At 30.6% G+C, this 17,245-nt stretch overlaps 1 protein-coding gene across 4 annotated transcripts in view; it reads left to right on the forward strand.

Moving 5' to 3' along the window:
- Nucleotides 1-17,245, forward strand: part of LOC118193674 (ankyrin repeat and BTB/POZ domain-containing protein 1-like) — a 120,053-nt gene that overhangs the window by 80,297 nt on the left and 22,511 nt on the right. For all 4 annotated transcript variants that reach the window (XM_035364795.2, XM_035364794.2, XM_035364797.2 and 1 more), the window contains 3 exons: nt 1,069-1,175; nt 7,755-7,826; nt 11,702-11,866. In XM_035364795.2, the coding sequence (XP_035220686.1) occupies nt 1,069-1,175; nt 7,755-7,826; nt 11,702-11,866 (344 nt within the window). The remainder of the gene's footprint in view (nt 1-1,068; nt 1,176-7,754; nt 7,827-11,701; nt 11,867-17,245) is intronic.

Raw genomic sequence — 17,245 nt, forward strand, 5'->3', positions numbered from 1 at the left:
CTTCAGACTAGTAGATCCTTCATGGCATTCATTGTAAGAAAATAAGTGAGCCGTTTCTCTTTCTGATAGAAGAAATAAAGGGGTGTCAAATGTATCATTGTCAAGGCAGCAAAATACTCATGCAGCTGCATTAAACTGAGAAACACTAATGGTCACAATAAGCTGCCTATAGAAGTAGCATTGTTAATTAGTATGTATTTACTCAATTTAGTCATTTGTGATAAGACTATTGTTCATTTTTTACATAATTAATATTGTGTATTTTTCCATTTGGTTTTAATTAAAAGCAAAAAATGTATAGTACAGAAAACAAATGTTTAGGTGATCAACACTGAAATCTGACTGTGAAAACAAGAAAATTACAACTAGTGAAAATAGAGGGTTATTTGAAAAATATGTTAATTTTTTTAATATGATGGAAATGCCTAATTAAGAAAAAGAACTACAAATATAAGTAATCCATATCTTTATTTTTTAAATCAAATATAAACTGTTTCATTTGCTTGCCATTATCACTATTTCTAAACAACTTATCTACGACTTATCTTACTCTTATCTGCCAGCAAAAAACATAAATTAAAAGTACTGTTTAAAAATAGAACTTTTAAAACAGTAATGGCAGACAGAAATTCCTGTCTGTTATTTATTTATGGAGTTTATTGAGCCACTTCTAATGCAGTATATGCTACTTTTAGCACATTGGGCGTAGGTTGGCCTTCGTTGGTCTAAACTCTGGTGTTTTTTTGTAATAAAAAAAACACAAATTCATCTAACTGTTCTTACTTCCATGTTCTTACTGTCAGATTTTATGTGATGTTCCATAAAGCTTTTGGTTTGTTTGACCATTGATGGATCCATAGATTTTGGGCTCATGGAAAGCATGCTAAATTTATTCAATGCTTGCTGCTGATAATGATTATCATATGACAGTAAAAGTGCAGGGGAAAATTAACTTTGTATTTAGGTGTATGCTGCTGTTCTTAGAAATTATTGCTCTATTTACACATTATTTAAAATGTATTGTTTTGCATTTAGGGTCTTGTTCAATATAGTTGTTTTTATATGCAGGAAAAAACTTGCAAGCTATCTCTGTTGAACCAAAGCAGTATTCTTCATTAAGCCAAGATTTCCATACATTATTTTTGTCTACTCTACCTGAGAAATTTCTGGTTGTGGTAATATATATTGTTTTTATTAATAATTAACATTATGCCCATTCTTTTCATGAGAAAAGGAAAACTATTTCCTATTATTTTATTTTATTTTCCATTACTATATGCAGTATTATAAAGTCCGTAGAAGTACATATATAGAAATCAATAAGAGGGAAGACTAAAGAACAGTAAATATAGCTTCAAAGTAAGGTATTACAAGCTATTTCTAAGGAAAGTCATGTGATCAGTTAAGGGAATCGTTTGCTATTTTATGAAATTGTACTCATAGGTGGGGAAAATTCAATTACATTCTAGTGGTAATTAGATCATTAGATAACTACAGCTGCTTTGTAATTGTTATTAGATTATACTTTAAATGTAGTAATTACAATGGCTTTAGGTAATATTCAAATTAAATCACACAATTACAAAGCATTGAATTCCATTGTTATGACACTTGAAGTGTAATTATCTTCCTATAATTATAATTGCATTTTATTTACAATTAGAATGTACTTGTAATTGAGGCAGATAATTATATAAACAGGAAGTTATATGCACGTGACAGTATCTGTTATATTACTATAATCAGGATCGTAATTTAAAATTATAGTGAAATATGACGTGCACAAACTGGGTATCTATTGTGTATAGCAAATTGTTAAATAATATGAAGGAATGATCGCCTAAAATGTTACTGTTTTCCATCCAGAAACATTCTGCCTAAATTCTGCATGTATTCGAGTTAGTAAAGATGATGTAAATTATGATCCAATCATTTATTAAATATTGTACATTTTTCGGTAGATACGTAAAAGAACTATTTTGAAAGTGAAAGGCATTTGCAAAAATTATTTTCATCCTTTTCAGGTAGAAATAAAACACATAACATAAGCAGCAGTGCAGGATTACAATTTTCATGGATACACAAATAGATTTGAATTTTTCATTATGGAAAAGCAACAAAAGACAGTGCACTTATGGAATAGGGGTGCTTGCATGATGGACTTGTTGTCCTGCTTTTTTTTTCCACCACACAGAAGATCAACTGCAAAAATGTCATTTGAGTCACTGTCTTTGTGGTCTCAAGTCACTCGCTTTATGGCATAAAAGCTTTTCTAATAAGGCATTCTTTTTACAGTTTGCTGTTGTACCTGCAACTGTTCCAGCAACTATTTTGGCTTTTAATTCAGCTGCTGAGCAATTAAGTTCCTATTTTGACTGGCAAGACCTCGTCTTAGCTTCTGTTTTAAGTTTTGAAATGTTTACTCGGAACAAGCCTGTTTATTTTAAAATTTGCTGTCATTATATCCATTCTGCAGTTGTCTTCCCTGTTTCTAAATGCCTGACAGCTGTCTATCTTAAGGATTCTATCAAATAATATTTGACATACTCTAAAGTATTGTGTAGGCTCTTCGGTCACTGAAATATAGACCTGAATTACAAAGTAGGCATGGAAAGATACTTGTGTGAAGCACTTGCCATCCTTTTGGATGTCATGATACCATTATTTGACTTTTAGAAACAAGAGTGATTAAATTGTATTAAACAATAACAATTGCATTTTCCAGAAAAAGTAGTAAATCAAATCCTTGTTAAATCTAAGTCTGATTGGTTACTTAATGAAAATTTTATTCACTAATTTGCAGCATTTCTGTCACTCCCAGCATGTATTATTTTTAACCCTCTCAGCATTAACCTTTTAAGTGTCATGCCTGAAATAATCAGGGACACAGCACTGGTGTTCCAAAATGTCATGCTCGAGGATGACTCTGGGTAATTTTTTTTAACTGCATCATATTGTTATACTTGAATATATATCATGAGAAGTTTATTTCAGCTTCAATTCAATAGATAGCAGCACTTTAGGGAAGGTTTTAAAGGATAGAGGTTTATGTTCAAAGGGCGCAGTATTTTTTGTTGCAAAATGGCGTCCAGTTCTTAGAAACATTATATAGATGATTTAGATTCTTCATCCCATATTCCTCCTACTCTTGCAAAATGTGAGCGTACAAGACAGTGCAAAGTTTGTTGTTCAAAAAAGGATGAAAATGGGAAAAAGATAAGGAAAGGAACATGATTCTGGTGTACTGAGCATCGAGTTTGTTTGTGCTTGGAAAAGTGTTTCCAGTTATACCACACAAAACTGAAATACTGAACTAATAGGTACTTATTTTTACTAATTTTTTAGAAAATAATTAAATTATTATTATTATTTTAATTTTTAGGAACTAATGCTCCACTAGAAGCGAACTTTACCACTGTCACACTGAGTGGCAGCCACCTCAAGCAATTATGCAGTGGCTAAAAAAACCTTAAAATTCTATATGCGTGTAATTCAAAATATCATTTTTTAACTACTAAGTATATTTTATTTTATACTAAACATTTAATATTTGCAATAAAAAAAATTGACAATTTATGTACGCAAATCATCAAAATAACTTGACAGTTAAATGGTTAAGGATGTATTATTCTGTAATGAAAGATGGCTTTTCCAGTTGCTACACATGGAAAATTCTGTCAGCTGTTGATAGATCTGAAATCATTGCAAATGATTTTTTCTGCCTCTCATTTTCCTTCTTGAATTTATTGGGAGCGTAATATTTCATACTGTCATTTGCCCATCTTGTGCACTTAATTAGAAGTGGGGAAGCAGCCATTGTTAGAAAAAGATGTTACAATGTGAGGGTCATAAATAAAAACCTCAAATCCAGCCATACTATCTGCTGACCTGAGGGCAATTTTCATGCCAAAACTGGTAAATACTTAAAAGCTATCAATCAAAAGTTTTGTGTATGAGAACAGAAACTCGTGAAACAAAATTTCTTCTGCAAAAGAAAATGTAATTTGCATAGAAGCCATTGAAGTGGTTATTTTATGTTAATCTTTTTACCTGTAATAAAATTTTAACTCTCTAAAGGAATAAAATTAGATGACATGATGACTTAAAAAAAAAGAACACAACTCATTTATTTTTCATCAAAAAATCAAATTAAAAAAAAAATCTACCATTTGTTGCTGGGCAACAATACTATGTTGCAATGTTATGAAAATTAAAATGTACAGAAATTAAAGATAAGATGAAGAGGAAACATAGAGGATGCTACACACTCCCTTCCCAGTAAAAATGATTAGGAGACATAATCCTTTAAATGGAGTGGAAACGTGACGGTCCTTCCACTGCATGTGGTATGGAATGTGTCAGTTGAATAATTGCCCCCCCCCCCCCTCTGCTATGGAACTGAACTTGTACAAAAGGTCTAAAGGGCTAAGTAATGCTGGTATGGAAAAAGCCTGTGAGCTGGATACGACTAACAGATTACATAATCAATTTTCTCTTGATAGAATATGCCTGCCTAAGAGTTGAGACAGTGCTATTTCAAGGCTAATTTTATACTTCAGTTTGATTACTAGAATATGCTTCAGAATGCTCTGAACTGCCAAAAAAAGGCCCTATAACGTCCCAAAAATACTCTTAAAAATTTTAATAAAATACTAAAAAAATACATGTATCATCAAAATGTGGGCCTTGGTTTTAATCTTTACTTTAGACTGTCAAGTTACTATAAAGTTGAAATGCCCTGTAAGATATCCTTATAAAAGAAATCTATAAGTAGAGGGTAGTTTGTGAACACACAAACTGAGGAATTTGATTCATTTCATATTCATCCTTTAGAAAGAAATATTTTTGATTAATGTGCCTTGAACTACTACTTTGTTTTGGTTTCTTTATCCAATTAAGTAATGTTAGGCTTGTGTCCATTAAATAGTTCATATGGTGTAAACGTTTTATCATTTTTGTGACTCCTGTTATTCACATGTACAGCTACTTTAACGCTTTCAGACCAAAATTTTATCAGTAATTCTGCATGAATTAGCATAGTTCTAGCAGATTCAATTATAGTATGATTAAAAAGTTCAGCTTTTCCATTACTTTCCAGAGTATAAGGGGTTGTAAGTTCATGTTTAATTCCCATTTTTTCAAAAAATTCTTTTATACTTTTAGCTAAAAAATCACTACCATTATCACTACGAATTCTTTTTAGTTTCTTTCCTGTTTGTCTTTCTTCTTGCATGATAAGTTTGATTAGAGCTTCTGAAGGTTCACTCTTCTTCTCAATTGTTATCACAAATATGAAATTACTGTAATCATCTACCACTGTTAAAAAATAGCAGCTTCCATCTATTGATTTCTCAATTGATCCAACTCTTTGTGCTATAATTCTAAAATATCTTCAGATTGCTTAGATTTCACACTTTTATAAAATGTTCGTGTTATTTTTCCTAATGTACAAGGTCCACGATTGTTTTGAGAAATTTTTACATTTTCTAATCCAATCACCGATGAGTTTTCTTTTTCATTTCTATCAGCCTTTGATAATTTATATGACCTAGTCTCTGATGCCATAGTACATCATTAACATTATAAATTTTAGCTTCTTCAATTAAATTTCCTTCAACGTCAAACTTATTTCCATTTCTGTTAGCTATATATAGAATGTTTCCATGTTTATTGATCACTTCTGCTTCTGTTTTCGTAAAAATTACTTTTAAATCATGATCTACAATTTTTTATACTGACAGCAGATTTTCACTTAAATTCAGTACTTGCAGAACATTTTCTACTCTCAAGATGTTCTTATTTCTATCAGTCTGCGTTTTAATGTTACCAATATCAACTGATTTGATCATGGCCCCTTTTTTGTTATTTGCCGTTCTTCATCTTTAAAATTAGTAAATATTTATTTACTAGTTGCCATGTGAAATGTGGTTCCTGAATCAATAATCCATTTAATTTTTCTATTCTCTTGTTCATTTATTTTATTCTTTCCATTATTTCTATCTTGATTAAGGCATGAGCTTTCTATTTTCTTAGATACTTCAGATAAGCATGTAGCTGATTCATATTCTCTTTCCTTGCTTGACATTCCATAAGTTTTATTTGTTAAATTTCTTTGCTTTCGATGTTCTTGTTTGGTTTCCATTTTACATTCAGTTGATTTGTGGCCAAATTTTCCACAGTTAAAGCACTTTATATTATTATTATTCCGGCATTATTTTATTAAATATCCTAACTTTCCACAATTAAAGCATCTTTTCTCATATTTCGATTTTATCCAGTTTTCTTTTGCCTTAGAACTTACTTCTATTTATTTGCCTCTTTGTTAATTTTTTCCTTCTGTTTCTTTTAAAGTTTGTCTAGTTGAAGCTATATCCTTCTCTTTATTGCTTTTAATAATTTTAACAACAAATTCAAATTCCTTTCTAAGTCCTTCTAGTATGAAGTAAATTAATTCTTTATCTCTTATTTCATCCCCAACTTGAATACTTTTACCTTTCAGAATTACAGCTCTATTCATATAATCATCTACTGATTCATTTTGACTTATTTTCAGTTGAGCTAATTCTATTGTACATTTGATTTGAATATCTTCTGTTTTTGCCGCCGTTTCATTTTTTATTTTCTCCCATAACTTCTTTACATTCTTTTCATTTGCATATTTTAACGCTTGTAGAGCTGTCATAGTTTGATTCATTACATTTCTTGCTATCACGTTATTATCATCTCGTATTTCCCAAGTTTTTTATTTCACTTTCGAAATTAACATCATTCGTTTTATATGGTTTTCGTGGTTCATCAGCTTCTCTCACACTTCTCCATATTTTCAAACTTCTACTTTCGATTCTGTTTGCCCATATAAAGTAATTATCATCAGTTAATTTTTCTATGTGACTCAAATTTATCATATTATATGCCATATTTTCTAATTTATATTCACTAATTATAATACAAGTCTAGTTTATCTCTTAGAGAAATTAGCAATGTTATTAAGCCTAAACAACATCAATGTTCTATATGAAAGTTCATCAACAGAGGGGACAACCACACTCTTCTGCCAAATGTTGGTTTGTGATTGGCATGTAAATGATATTCTCTAAAGAATTATCTACTTCTAATAAAAACACATTATAATAATATATAAAAAGAAAACTTTATTTAATAAAATTAGTCAAGAAACCTTACCACATTCTACAAAACCATAACAAACTCTTTCTAGATGCCAGATCCATTTTTAACTCATTCTTTTTACAATTTAATATCATGTTGCCAAAATATTAAATATGTTGCCATATATTAAAACTTAAAATTATACTTTATAAATTTATTTATAAATCTTTTTATAATTTATATGTTGCCAAAATATTAAAACTTAAAATTATACTTTATAAACAAATACTATCATAAATGACTCTTAAATTGCATTTTTATAGTTAAAAAAAATATTTTTTCCTTCTTGGATTCAGTGTATGTGCGAACTTCAGTTTATAAAAAATAGTGTTTTGAAAATGTTAGTTCATATAGTAAAAACTGTTTCTAAGAATTAAAGTTATATAAAAAAATGTTGCATTAAAAACGGGAATATGAGAAGAATTTGTATTTTGTGGTAAATGATATTTTTGAGTAACAGATATAAAATTTAATGAAAAATTTGAACATATGTTAAATTGTTAAATAAGTACTGTAAAACAAATGCTATATATAAAACCTGATAGCCATAATATGTAATTGTTAACTGTAAAATATTTCTTTTCCAGGATCATGTTTGCAAATCTCAGTATGTTGATGTGCATGTCAGTGTGAAAGGTTACATATTCACATGTCACAAGGTAGGTGAAAATTTAAGGTTATTTCAAAAAATCCTTTTTATTATAGTACCTTGTGTTTAGTTTCATCGCAGAGCTGCCCTTAAGCTGGTGCTGAATTGAGATTTCCATTCTGTTCATGTAATACATATTACAGATGTCACAACTCTTATGTAAAAAAAATGTGCTTGCAACAAACTTGCATCATGTTCAAATTATAACAAGTTATATGAAAACATGAAATTTAAATCATATGCCAGTTCAGTAGTTCAAAAAGAAAAAAAGTAATATAAAAGACTGTTACAAATAAGCAACTAATAACAAAGTTACTAGTATTGGTACAATATACAGCAGAACCTCAACCTGACAGTTATCTTGCAAAATTGCATTTTAAGATGTTAAATTTGGAAAATGCACAGGGAATGTTTTTCAAGAATATCAATTTAGAATGCTAAGCAAAGCACTGAAAGTAATTTATATGTTTGAGTTCGTCACTAAACAACAAATATTTTTATGCATCAGTTTTTAAGAAAATGATTGTTATAAAATTTTATGAGAGCAGTTACATTACTTTTGGTAGGAGAGTTCTGGGAGGATATTTAACATTTATGCAATACTCATAGTGTAAAAATTGCACTTTGCAAAATATTCAAGAAACTTTAATGCATCTAGCAAAACATTATACATAGAAAATTCAAGAACAGATTTACTGACCTAAATGATTTTCTTCCTATCTGTCACTAGTTTAAATGCAGGATTTTTAGAGAAAATTTTAAGTGCATAATCCATATTTTACTAATTGATGTTTTTGCTGATTTGGGAACTTAAAGTTAAGATTTTATTTTTACAGAATCCTTCCACTTACAGTGGTGAATTTTGCCTGCATAAAATCATATACTTTATTTGAAGAAACTTTATAATGGAAGTGCATGTCTCGCAAAAATATTTAAAAAATTAAAACACTTTTTTTTAGTGCCCTGTGTATGTTGATAGCTTCCACTGGTGTCTAGAAAATGGAATAATCACTAAATTAGAATAAAAAGTGTTTCTGCAGTATTGGTTGAAATGAAAATCATATTTTATAATGATGGCATATTGTTTTGTATTATGTTCAGGCTATTTATTTGCATAAAAATGTTTTTGATATAAATATTTTGCAACTTAATTAATTAATTTAGGAAATTATATAATTTTGTATTTATAAGCAAGGCTATTTGTTAAACTTTCCTTTAATTTGCTGCTCACAGCAGCCATCTTAAGTTGGCAAGCCTAAAAATAATTATTGTGGGCTACGTCTTAGCAGTCTGTGATGTTTAGTGAAAAAAACTGGGTTAGTTCTTTAAAAAAAAAAAAAATAGAGAGCCTTTTCATTTTTTGTTGTTAAAAGTTGTGGAAACTATACTTAATATGAATGTATGTCTTGTTTAGTTCTTGTAACATTGTTAAAACTGTATATGCAGCAAAGTATTGCTACAGTTAATTATCAAGAACTGTAAGTTTGTAGTGAAAATAATTATATGGGCTTCATCATAGCATTGTATTATTTTCTGAAAGAAAAACAGGATTAGCTGTTTTGTTTTAAATATATAGAGCTTTTCTTTCGCATAGTCTTTTTTTTTAAAGTTGTAGAAACTGTTTAATATAAATGTCTTATTTAGTTTGTTTAATGTTTTAAAATTGTACGTACAGCAAAATATTGATCTATTTAATTATCAAGAATTGTAAATTGTGGTCTGGATTCTAATTTTACTTTTACATTGACTCTTCAATAGTAATAAGTAGTAACACCTGCCAAAAAGAAAGAATTATTAGCAATCAAATAGATTCTGGAAAGGTAATATGCATTGTGTCCACTAAATTCCTTACTCAACCTTTATTTTTGCGACTGTTGGGCCATATACTTCCAACTGCAGAAATGTTTTAAATAATGCAAAGATTCCTCTTTTCATACTTCCAAATTTAAAAAAAAAAAAATTGATTTTGTATAAAATTTGAAATCTAACCTACTTTATGATCCAATGTTCCCTATACTTACGTTCAGAAAAATGTTGTTATAAAAAAATAAAACAAAAAGTTTGACTCCTGTCTGACAAAAATTTAACAAGATATTTAATATAAAAGTTTGCCATGTTTGGTGCCATTGTACCGTAAGGGAGTCAATTAATAAATAAATTAGAATAAATAGAGATCCCCCCCTTAAATGCTATTTAATGATATTCTTTTGGTATTTAAATAATCACAGCTGAAATGAATTTGTAAATCAAGCTTCTGAACTAAAATTTTAGATCCTAAAACCAGCAGATTCTTTCATTGCCTGAATGAGAGCCCACCAGCGGCCGAGCGGTAACAACACTGAACACTGGTAGTTCGGTCCGAGGTTCGAATCCCGCGAACGGGCTGGCTGCATGGGCGTTTTCGTGGTTTTCCCCATGTGTAACGTGTATACAAGCCAGTTTCCCTTAGAAAGTCCTCCACGAAGGCATCCCTCCTCTTAGGCAGATAGCCCTCGTGTGCTTTGCCATAATTAAATACACACACACCATTGCCTGAATGTGAATCTGTGTTTCAAGCTAAGAGGCTGAACTCTTCGAATTCTTCTGTCATGATTATAAGAGTGATAAAAAATTTTAGAAGAGTAAGAAGGGGCAGATTTAGATGGATAATTATACATTGTTAAATAACTTTACCGAAAGTTAATGATAAATTTGGTGTATATATTGTTTTTAATTCTTTTTTTAATAACTGCAGTTTAGGAAGTTCCAAAGATGAATGAAAAATAAGTTCAAACTGTGTTAAAATATCTATGTTTGAAGCATATACTGATACAAAACATTCATAAAGATTTATGTAAGGCAGTGTGAGGTAGTGTCCTAAATCCACATTCACTTAAATGGGCAGCGTATTTCTTGCTGGAAAATTTCCTTTGAAGATGATCCATGCTGTGCTTGTCCATCCATATCAGTCAGTGAGGAAATATTGCAAAATATATATATATATATATATATATATGATCTCAGTTAGATAATTGACTTGTAGACATTTAGCAAAGACTATCCGTATTTCATTTGGTAGTAAAGTCAATTTTGAGAAAATATCTCATTATAAAAAAAGTCTCTTATTGGGTAGGTTATCCAGAATGTTAACAGAGGCACAGAAGATTGATCCTGTAAGGATTTTTCAGTACATTTCACATTTCAGTGGGATCTAGAGTTTTAATATTGATATGTGACCAAGTATAAAACATAAACACCCATGCGTATCCTAAGAAGAAGCCACAGTGAAACCTTGAACATGTAGCTTCACCTGTGAGCAGAAAATTTAGTGTCCCATCAGAAGCAGCCAAAGCTATGGCCTATGTTTTTTCAGCTGCTAAGCAGCTGTTGATGATTTGTTTCCTACTGTATGAAAATCAAATCTCAGAGAAATATGCACAGATAATAGCAAAATTGTGTGAAGAAACAAAGACCAAGTGAAAGGGCAAGAGAACTCTGTCTGATCATCGCAATGTTGGCTAACTTTTGTGCTAAAACAGAAGTCAGTGTTATTGCTATGGGATTCTAAATTCATCTGCCATATTTACTTCAAGTGATTATTTCTTGCTTTAAAGCTTTTATGGAATGTATTTTTTTGCTTTTATGGAATGTATTTTGGACATGGTGATAATATCATGTATGCTGTCAATGACTTGTTTTTAAAGCCTCAGATAGAATATTTCCTCGTGACTTAAATGCATTAAAAAAGTAATGTGAACAGTGAATTGTCATAAGAGAAAGTTATGTTAAAAAAAATTGATTCACCTAGCATTGTATGTCTGAAATTTTTATCACTGCTTATATATATTTACTTAATTTCCATTAGTACTACTGTGAACAATAATTTGCTGTATTTTTACATTACAGATTTTCATTTGTGGAAGATGTGATTATTTCAAAGCATTGATAAGTGATCATTTTTCTGAAACATACAAAGACAATGTAAAAAGAGTACAAGTTGTTGAACTGCATGACATTTCTCCAGAAGTTTTTGTTTCTGTTTTGCAGTATATTTATACTTATACTGCTGATGTAAGTATTTTTTGTAAATTTTTTCACATAAAAAATTTATAGAATTAAAAACCTTTTTAATTTGAAATAAAGTTAACAAAATTAAAATAAGAACAATAAGTGTAATTTATCTTAGTTTTAAAATCATTGAAATGAGTACCAAAGCAGTTGTATTCTATTTGTTGCTTTATAATAGTGTTGTTAGTATACTGGATAATGTTAATAATGGCTTGAAATAAATTCTTTGTTTCTCAGAATGCTAAGTAGATACAACAAAGCATTGTATTTTAGTGCCTGCAGAAAGAACTTATTTAATAGGCTGTAAAACCTGCCAAAAAGAAAGAATTATTAGCAGTCAAATATTCCAAAAAGGTAATGTGCATTGTATCCACAAAATTCCTTACTCAACCTTTAATTTTTTGTGACTGTTGGGTATAGCATATACTTCCAATTGCAGAAAGTTTTTAAATAATGCAAAGATTCCTGTTTTCATGCTTCTAAATTAAAAAAAAAAAAAAAAAAATTGATTTGTATAAGATTTGAAATCTAATCTTATGATCCAGTAGTCCCTGTAGTTACGTTTAGAAAAATGTTTTTATAAAAAATAAAACAAAAATTTCGACTTCTGTCTGACAAAAATTGAACACTATATTTAATATAAAAGTTTGCCATGTTTGATGCCATTATACCTTAAGGTGTCAATTAATAAATAAATTAGAATAAATAGGGGTTCCCCCTCCCTTAAATGCTATTAAATGATATTCTTTTGTTATTTAGTAGAGTGCAATGTTCTTTAATTTATAATTTTGCTACGGTTTATACTTGAAAAGAATTTTCATATGAATAATTAATAAGTTTTAAAGTGTTAAAAATATATTATTATTTTCGCGCAGTTGTATTACTTTAGAGTGTGGTTCAGCTAATTTACTAAAATGGACTGTAACTCATTAAATTAACTAATTCCATTTTATCATTTTATTTCATATATTTTCCGAAAGACACTCTGGCATCCACACACACTCAAATAGAAACAAAAAGGTGAACATTCTTTCATTAACAGTAGCGATGGCAGCATCATCTCACTTCAAAGGAATTTAACATTCCTCCAGATTGAAATTACAAAATTTTAAGAAACTATGCAAAAATATTCATTCTTAAAGCAAAATTAACTTTTTAAAGCTGGCAGTACAAGTGTCGTACCAGGAAAGTTATTTCCTTTAATGCTGCCTGCAATACAACTGTCATACCAGCATTTCCTTCCTCATTTTAGATTAATTACCTATCTTTACATCTCTGCTGGTCCACCATAGTAGCTGCTGGCTATGCATTATTTCAAATTTCTGGTGAGGCTGCCTATATTTTGACGAACACTGCAGATTTTGTCTCTCACTAATATGCTTGAAAATCGAATACAAGCTATCTCTTTCTCAAATATTAGAGCGCTGTCTCATAATTTTAGACTGTTAACTTTTTCCTTCCACTATTTAATTCTTATAATGGCACCTCACTTCAAAGGTTTCAGTCAGGACGAAATTAACAAGTTGCTGAGAAATCTGGAAAAGGAAAATTTCACTGATACTGGTTCTGGCTGTTCAGATGCAGATGAAGTACGAGTATGTTTTGACCAATCTTTTAAAAAAGATAAAGCTATCAAAGACAATGTTAGTAATTTATTTGAATAGAGACAGCCAAATGAGCATCACAGATTACTGAAAAAGGAAAAAAGAAAAGAAACTACATTTAGAAGATCCTAGTGTGAAGACATATATAACACTGAAATTTTCATCTTTAAACATCTCGATTCAGGTCCTGGCGAATGAGCTAGCTGTGTGAACTTCTTCATGGTTTTCCCATAAAAAATGTGAACTTGAGTCGATTCTTCCGAGCCCTCCTCGAAAGCATCACCGTCCTTAGTAAGAAGCCCATATTGTACTTTTCTTTAATCCAATAATCCAACTGATGTTTATGCTTGGTGGGTCCTTCCATGATGGCATCCCTTTTTTTAGGCAACTAGTCCTGACCTCCATTTTCAAACTCGAGTAAGCAATGAGCATTCCATTGTTACAATGAATGGAAAGTTTTTCATCTGGCTAATAACATTTGCTACGTATGCATATAATACGCTAATAGTTAAAACTTCAGTTATTTTGCACGCTGTTTAAGATTAACACATTTAATGTTTTTAAAGACCCTTTTTACAAAGTAGATAAACTTCCTTTCCTGTTTAGGTTTATTGGAGTGCATAAAACCATTAACCTCTGTTAACTTCATTCGAAGTTCTTCTATTATGTAGTTAATTTTGTCTGATTTATTAGGAGATAAATAAGAGACAATTAATTGTCTGCATAATAGACATTTTTATTATCATTAATTGTAAATTAAATAATACCAATTTATCTTTAGACACTGTTTTAGGATGACATTTCCCGAAAGGTATTTAGATATCACTACGGCTGATGTAACTCCTAAATTTAATCGAAACATTAGTTATTTTGCATAAAATTTTGGTCAGTGTTAATTTACTGAAACTCTTATATTGTTCAAGAGAAAAGGGGAATTTAGATACGTTGTTTAATCAAAAAAATTTCTTTAAAAAAGAAATGTTTTCTTTGTAATGAAGTATATGCCAATGCACTATCAAATGTATAAGAACTAGGATTGGTTTATGGCAAAGTGCACAAAAGCTATCTGCTTAAGGGGATGAATGCTTTCATGGAAGCATTTTTAAGAGAAAATTGTTCATATTTACATTCCTGATGGAAAATTGCACATGTAATTAGCCCATTCTCCATGATTTGACTGGCTATATTTGGTTCACTTACTTGATTATGCCAAAGCATACAACTATCCATATAAGGGGATAGATGCTTTCATGAAGGACTTTCTAAGGGAAGCTGGCTTGTATCCACCTTACACATTGCAAAAACCATGAAAATGCCCATGAATCCAACCTGTTTGCTGGAATTCAAACCCAAGCAAGCTGCTAGTATTCATCCACTCTACCTCTCTGCCACTGAAGGATCCATAAGAAATTGTTTCAGAAATTTTTTTTTAATAATCGGTTTAGTTTACTAATCTATATTTATCAATTCACAGTAAATAAATTACACATTTGAGATGATTATTTGTGAATAAATGAACTTTATCGTTTTTTCCCAATATTTCATATTACATTGGAATTATTGCACTTCAAAGTTATTTCTCTTGAATTTATTTTGTTCCATTCATGATATTTTATTTTTTAAAGAAAAAATTTTAAACTTTTAATAAAAAATGCATGAGAGGATACTTTTTGAAAAATTTGTCATAAACAATTTTCTCAATTTTGCTTTGAAAATATTCCAAGGCAATCGTGTTGATCACTGGAAGAAATATAAAAAACAGATTTACTACATTGTAATCACTAGTAAGATTACTCTTCTTAACGTAAATTATAAAATTCATGTAAAGTATATGTGCACCCATCTCATTTCAAATCAGCAAAATTCAGCATTTTGATATAATGATGGTTTTAGACGAAATCTGCTTATGAAAGAAAATTGACGTATAATTCTTCTTTACAAATGTTTAAAACTACTGTAAATTTTTTTGATGAATTGATATTTTCTAAAATTATTTTCTAAAAAATTTTAAATCATAGATTAAAACGCTCTTTAGCAAATATTAAAAATGAAGCTCTCTCTTTTTAGGGACACCATGAAAATGCAAAGATTTAAACATTTATCTCTTCGGATTTCACTTCACACTACTGGTATAAAATGGACTGCATGTATAGGTCGAAGATTTTTTTCCACTGCTAATGTAAACAAAAGTCAGTTTTACAAAAGAAATTCTCTAAAGATTTACCTCTTTTGCCTGATAGTCTAGTGTAATATTTGTTAAAATTAAATAATCAAATGTAAGCCATATATCTCTGATTTCCCTTTTTTTTATTACAATAAAAATTTGTGGAACAAAAACCAGATTTAAAACTTCATTATTGCTATAAGCTCATTTCAAAATCTAATAGTAATGAATCTTATTTCAAGCATCTAATACTTTATTATTAATGAATTTATTATTATCATTTTATTAAATTATCCATTACCATTATTTTATTAATGAAAATAGATTATCAAAAATCGCATTCCAACCTGCAGACCTACAAAGCTAGTTCATATTTATTTTATTTTCTAAAGTTCTGTTCTAGTTTCCTAATTTCTAATAAGAAAATATGTGAATATAAATGAAGTTTGAAAACAAAGTCATAAAATTCACAAATTATTATAGAGATTGATCAGAAATAATGGATTTTTTATAAACATTGTATATATTTTGCTCTAAATAAATAGTACAGGTTGGTTTAAATTATACCAAAATAAACGTCGAAAAATTTGCAAATATGGCAACCCACTCTAGACTTTGAACAGTGTCTGACAAACATAAATTTTACTGCATCCATGAGAGGGGCGACAGATGACCACTCTAAAGACTTTTTTCATTAGGGAAAAGTCAAGGAGGAGAAGAAAGTGTTTTAAATCATGCCGGTCTGAAGCAATATTATGAGACATCCGGCCTTGTTTTAGAAGATTAATATACTTGATAACAATATACTTACAAATAACATACACTGGTGTGCAAAAATTAAGGACGAAGTCGAAAAATTAGCATATCAGCTGAACGAAGAGGCAGAGTGGACAGAAAGACAAATCAGGAGATTAAGTAAGGTGATGTACGGTAGCACATGCGCAGATATGCAGGTAGACGTAATGGGGGAGTGTCTGAGTAGTATAAAGCATGTTGTCGGTGTAAGATCAGTATTTCTGGCAAAGAGATTGCATGCGGTATAGCAGTTAAAATCACACCGAGTTGCTGCCTCAGCGAGAAATGGCGAATAATCAATCTGTTAGACGACAGCTGGATGCTTTTACCTGAGGTCGAATCATTGGGAAGTTGGAGGAAGGCCGCAGTGTGACAAGTGTGGCTGCAGAGTTCGGAATTGCTCACAGCATCGTTTCACGACTTTGGAGACAATTTCAAACTACAGGAACAGCTATCCGGGGGTTTAGTAGTGGTCGTCCACGAGGAACCACACCCGCAGATGACTGGTATATTGCCTTACAGGCCAGAAGAAACAGGCGGCAGACAGCGGGAGAAATGGCTAGACACACGACACAGGCGACTGGACGACCAATATCGTGTTTTACCGTGGCCAGAAGACTGCACAGTGGTGGTCTGTTTGCATGACGCCCTGTACGGTGTGTACCTCTAATGCCTGCCCATCGGAGAAGGCATTCTCTGTGGTGCCGGGAACACCGGAATTGGAGAGACAATGAATGGGGACGAGTACTCTTTACAGATGAGAGCAGATTCAGTCTGAGTAGCAATTCTCATCGCATACTCATCTGGAGAGAGCGGGGA

Source organism: Stegodyphus dumicola, chromosome X1, assembly GCF_044657685.1.
Source record: "Stegodyphus dumicola isolate Sdum_Otavi_A_Nest chromosome X1, ASM4465768v1".
In the NCBI taxonomy this organism is placed as follows: Eukaryota; Metazoa; Arthropoda; class Arachnida; order Araneae; family Eresidae; genus Stegodyphus; species Stegodyphus dumicola.